The 5,952-nt window shown below is 38.2% G+C and overlaps 1 protein-coding gene across 1 annotated transcript; it reads left to right on the forward strand.

The window, feature by feature from the left end:
• Positions 1-56: 56 nt before the first annotated feature.
• Positions 57-5,269, forward strand: SPATA5L1 (spermatogenesis associated 5-like 1; the record flags this gene model as incomplete). The annotated part of the gene is made up of 5 exons (XM_008944119.1): positions 57-1,133; positions 2,192-2,377; positions 3,737-3,895; positions 4,424-4,633; positions 5,042-5,269. Coding segments are annotated over exons 1-5 (1,860 nt in total), but the record flags the coding sequence as incomplete, so codon positions are not given.
• Positions 5,270-5,952: the final 683 nt, after the last annotated feature.

Consider the following 5,952-nt stretch of genomic DNA (forward strand, 5'->3'; position numbering starts at 1 on the left):
GGGCGGAGCGGGGGGTTCCGCGGGACGGGGTGAGTAAGGAGCCGTGCGACGCCGCGATGGAGGCGGCAGCCCTAAAGCTGCTCCCTCCGGACACGAGAGATGAGGGCACGCAGAGGTGCAGGGTGGGACCCGCCACCCTCTCCGCTCTGGGAGCCAGGATCGGCGCCCCGCTGAGGGTCTCCCTGCCGGCCGGCTGCTGCTTGTGCACGGCGTGGCCTCGGCACGATTTGGCGGACGGGTACCTGCAGGTGGACGTGAGCTGCAGAACCGCGGGTGTAACTGCGGGGGACCTGAAGGGCCTCACATTGAACATCGGCCAGCTGAAGCTTCTGGCTTATCGCCACTTAAAAAAGGCGGCTGTGAAAGTGGTCCTAAAGAGCTCTGCACTGAAAAAGTCGACTCCCAAAACAGTGTTGCAGGAGACCATCAGAGAACTGCTAAGAAATGTTTACGTTTCACTTAATTACGTTGTTACTGTTGCCCCAAATCTTGAAAATCCCGTGGTGTGTATTGAAATACTGTCTGTAGACCCTTTGACAGATGAAGCTGGACTCATAACCCCCCAAACAAGCATAAAAATTAAGGAGGTGGTCACTTTTGAATGGTACAGACACTTATCTGAATCCAGTGCAAAAACTTCAGTTGCAGGACTAGATGATGTGGAAAAGTCTTTGAAAGAAATTATTGATCTGCCTTTCCACTTTCCAAAAACTTTCAAAAAGCTCGGGCTTTCTGTCCCTAATGGAGTGCTGTTAATAGGGCCTCCAGGTGTAGGGACAACTCTGTTGGTAAAGTCAGTAGCGAGAGAAGTGGGTGCCTATCTATTCTGCATCAGTGGCCCAGTCATCTATGGTTCAAGACCAGGAGAAGGTGAAGAAAATTTGCGAAGAGTCTTTGAAAAGGGCAGGGAGATGTCATGTGAAGGCCCAACCATTGTCTTTATTGATGAAGTTGACTCTTTATGCCCAAAGCGCGGAGGTTCAAACAATGCACCTGAAGATCGTATTGTTGCTCAGTTGCTAACTCTGCTGGATGGTGTAGGTAGGGAGGGTAAGATGGTCGTTATAGCAGCAACTAACAGGCCTGACGCCTTAGACCCTGCACTGAGGAGACCTGGCAGGTTTGACAGAGAGGTAAGCAAAAAACTCTGTTATTCATATGCTCTTTCTTTCTTTCCTCCCCTTTTTAGAGATGGAGCAGGGAGCTATTGGGGTGGTTTGGTTTTTGTTTTTTAATGTCTACTAGTCATGTTCTATAGTAGGCTTCTACAGTCTTCAGCTGTGTCATGTTTCTGAAGTTTGCTGCAGCTTGGGTGAGGCAGGGAGCACATTTTACTCAGGAAACTGAAAGCTCCAAATACTTAAAAATGTGCAGTGGGATTCTTTGTGCTTCTTTATGATAAAGACATGGACCTGTTCTTCAGGGATTTTTTTTGCTTACAGATACTTAGCATTACAGACTTAGATTTTTCTCATATGAAGCTCAGATTCAAGATTTATTAATCTTTCCTTAAAAGTTCATTGAGAACTAGTAACCTGTAGTGTAAAAATTTCAATTGAGATTTCAGTAACTAAGTCTACTCTAGAAAACTGATAGCCTAATGGTCAAAAGAAAAAAGAACACATTTTGCAACACAAAATAATTTTGCTTGTATTTTTTATTTTGCTGGCTAAATGCGCTCCTTGGTCATCCAGTTTAGTCAAGTCCTTTAATGCTTTCACAATTACAGTTTTCAGGATTTACAGATTGTCAAAACATATTTAATGGTCATGTTATATGATGGTATTACAAGCCAGGTTTTTAAAAATGTGTGAATTTAATTGATTTTTTTCTTTTGGGTGAATACAATGCAGTCTTTGTGATGCAAGGAAATTGTTATTAGTGTTTTGTCATACGCTGAAATTACCTTAAAGTAGGACTTGACACTGGCTGACAGCTGTTTTATGAACACTGCTTACACAAACACTGTTCACTTGGAAAGTAAGTGTAAATTAAGAGTATTTTAAATATCTGCCATTTGTATAGTGCTGGTAATAAGTTTCTTGTAAAGTTCTTTAGTTGTAGTGTAAGTATGCATAAAATTTTAGTAAGCAATATAAAGCGAAGACAAATTTGCTTGCCTAGGTCAATAAAATAAGAGAAATATAGTAAAATACCTACTTTAAATTTTTGCTTATTATATTTGTTTTAGGTTATTATTGGGACCCCTACACTTAAGCAAAGAAGATCCATCCTGCAGTTGCTTACCTGTAGTATGCCAGTTTCTACAGACGTGGATTTGGTGAAGCTGGCAGAAATGACAGCTGGGTATGTTGGAGCTGACCTTACAGCACTCTGCAGAGAAGCTGCCATGCACGCTTTGTTCCACAGCTCCTTGGTATGGTTACAAATTAGTCAAGAAGAATGTCGTTAGTATATGTGCCACCCTTTCCCTGTTAGTACTCGACTTCACCTAAAAAGCTCAACAAGTTGAAGAGCTCACAAATTAAAATACTTAAAAACACAAAGTGTGTTATAAATGTAAATACGCCCTCTCACTTTTCCTTTCAGTTCTCACCTGTTTTCTCCTTTCTGGGTGAAAAGCTTTGCTGAAGTTTATATCCTTATCTTTTTAGGACTGTGCAAAGCAAAGATTTTAGACTATTTTTGCAAACTAAACTATGATGTCCACCAAAGCTCTCTTTTGAAGCTATCAGTGATTAGAATTATATTTCTTAATAGTAATTGCAAATTAAAATTTAGGTTCAGACATATTCACATAACTGCTAGTGATGCTAACTGCTATGATTTGTGTTGTATGGCTGGATATAACATTGCTGTAGACACAAGGAATACAACTGCTCAGCGTGCAGCAATTTAAAGTCTTAGCAATTCCCTAATTCCGTATCTGTACTATCTATTTCTTAATATTCTTTTATCTATTCAGACTTTTACAAGAATTGTGAAAGGAAATGTATGTTTGCTGTGATTTTTCATCTGGAATGGCTGAGCAGAAATTTAAAGCTCTATCAACAAAATTTCCCGATTCAGAGCATCTACACAGAATGGTAGAACCCTCTGTCTTCACTCAGGGGAAGAAAAAAAAAGTGTGTCATATTTCTTAAACGTCATTCTCCTCCAGCTATCTTACAACTACTGAAAATAGTAAACAAAATAATATGAGCCTGGGATCCCAGAAGGAGTAGATGGACAGATGAAAGCAGTGAATAAGTGGATGGCCTATTTGCCATTTTTACAAATGCCTTTGTAAAATACATCTTAGTTTTGTTATTGCATCTGTAGTTTAATAATGGTATTTTATAGCCTATTTGAGATAAAGTGCCTTACTTTGCCCAGTGTGGGGTGAAAATGGATATTAGAACATTTTGATCTGCAAATATTTTTTTTTATTGAATCAAGAGATTGTAGAATTTGGTGCATAGTAACCCTGAAACTAGCAATCTGATTTAGCAGACCATTGTGTAATGGAGCTATAATTTAGGGGGAAATAGTAGTTTTATCTAAAACATTGATTTCTGTTAAAATTGGGTTTTCCTGTGTAAAAACTTGGCATTAAAGAGAATACATTCAACTTCGTGTTACATCTTTGTACCTGAAGTGCTTAAGCTTGTTAGGGTGGAAATTTGCTTCTTTATTAGTTGCATTTGGCTTCTTGTGAGGTGTTTTGCATGCTAATGCAGCATTATAAGTTATTACATAAAAATATTGTTAATATGCTGTATCTGAATTTCCTCAGGATTCTGCTGAAACAGTGATTAACACAGCAGATTTCCAAGAAGCTTTTAAAAAAATTCAACCATCCTCTTTTCGAAGTGCAATTGGACTAACAGAGTGTAAACCTGTCACTTGGGAGCAAATTGGTGGTCTGGAAGATGTGAAACTAAAGTTAAAACAGGTAACATATAAAACACATTTCGATAAACAGCTAGTTTTGAATAACATCTCCTCTGGGGTATTCTGTATGCCACATTATGGAAATTTGTTCTCTTTTAAATTACCTGATTATAAGCTGTATTTGAAACATTTTCTATAGTACATTTAAGTTATTACAGTGTGACCTAGAAACCTTCCAGCTACAAGATATCAACACCAAGTGTAAATATTGTGGGAAAATAATCATGTTTTTTAGTAGCTGAAAAATGCTTAACTTGTAGCCAGATAATTTGTCCATTCCTGAATTTGTAGCCAGAGATGGCTCTTATGTGTCATCTCCCAGGGATTGTCTTTTGTTCTGTTTGAGACGGAGAAGAAACTTTTGGGAAGGGGGCATTGTATGAAGGAAGACCAAAGTTGTATTCTCTGGCTTCAAATTAACGTTTATACAGAGGAGAGGAAATAACGTGCTCAACAATTCCATTGACTGCCTGTGAACTCTAGTTTTGTTAATAAGAATTTCATGCCAGTTTTGTTTCTGTATTGGCAGAGTATTGAGTGGCCTATGAAATTTCCTCAGGCGTTTGCTAGGATGGGTCTGTCTCATCCAAAGGGTATTCTTCTCTATGGGCCATCGGGGTGTGCCAAAACCACACTGGTGAAGGCTGTGGCCACCAGCTGTCACTGCTCCTTTCTCTCCGTCAGTGGTGCTGACCTTTTCTCACCTTACGTTGGAGATTCAGAGAAGATTTTGTCTCAGGTACCGTTTTGAATTTGTGTAAGATCTACAGTTTATTTTTCCTTGATTTTTGTAAAATATTAGGTAGGCTTAAATTTTATTGAAAAGATGATAGCTAAAGCTCTCATCTGATTATTAAATAAAAATGTCTTATAGGTTTATATAAACTTAGAATCTAGCCCTAAAATTATACTAGTTTTAAACTTTGAGAATATTTCTACCCTTTTGTTTTCAGTTCATTTGAAGAATTTAAATAAGAAGCAGAATTTGCTTGTAGTAAAACATAAGCCAGAACAACTCTTGTGAATCTTCAAGAATGTATCTTTAAACTTACATTAGTTAAATACAGAATACGTGTAAATAGATTTTTTCACCTTACCTGATAGAATGCATACATTAATGTTTTACTTTATTGATATTTTTAAAAAGGTTTTTCGCCAAGCAAGGGCAAATACTCCAGCAATAGTATTCCTAGACGAGATTGATTCCATCTTGGGCTCTCGGTCCCACTGCCAAACTGGCCATGGGGTCTCGGAGCGGGTTCTTTCCGTTCTTCTCAACGAGCTGGATGGTATTGGACTGAAAGTCACGGAAAGAAGAGGAGGCAAGCTGCAGCTTGAGGGTCAATGTCAACAACAAAGTGATGAAGAAAGGAAGGTATTTGTTCCCTTTTCCTTTCAGGAAGAACAATAAGTGCTGTCTAGTTGTTTCAAAAGTTTAGTTGTCGCCATTCACACTTTTTCAACTTAAAATTCTCAAGCTTAAAAATATGCAATATGCTATGATTTATTCCATCGTAGTTTCTAGTTTTGAGAAAATACTGCATGAAGGCTGCTAACTGTTTTTACATATTCTTCCTTTATATTTGTATATATATAAATATTGTATATTTGAACAAATACCCGCACCAGCTAATGAGCATTACTAGTCAGTGTTCCTTGTCTCTCACAAAAGTCCTCTTCCTTGACACTAAGATAATTTTTTAGATTAATCGTACTAATTTTGCTATTATACATGTTCCTTCCTGGACTGATTTCATTTGCAGTGCTTTCTCATACATGCTTTCTACAAAACCAGCAGAGTTACCATCAGTTACGTATTTAAACAAAAAGCTGCACCTGGACTTCTCTAGTGAATTGTTCACAATGTTTAATATTTAACTTTTTTGTAGTTACTCTCTGGGGGAATACTAAAGGATTCAGAATTGCAGGTCTTTGTCACAATCTGGCCGAAGAAAAGTCTATGGCTAAGGCAGATACTAACTGCATTTCTTCCTGGTCATTAATCTGGCTGCGCCAAGGCATTCTTTTACATCAAGAAATAAAAAAAAAAAAAAAAAA

The sequence above is a fragment of the Merops nubicus genome, unplaced genomic scaffold (genome assembly GCF_000691845.1).
Source record: "Merops nubicus isolate BGI_N331 unplaced genomic scaffold, ASM69184v1 scaffold47017, whole genome shotgun sequence".
NCBI lineage: Eukaryota > Metazoa > Chordata > Aves > Coraciiformes > Meropidae > Merops > Merops nubicus.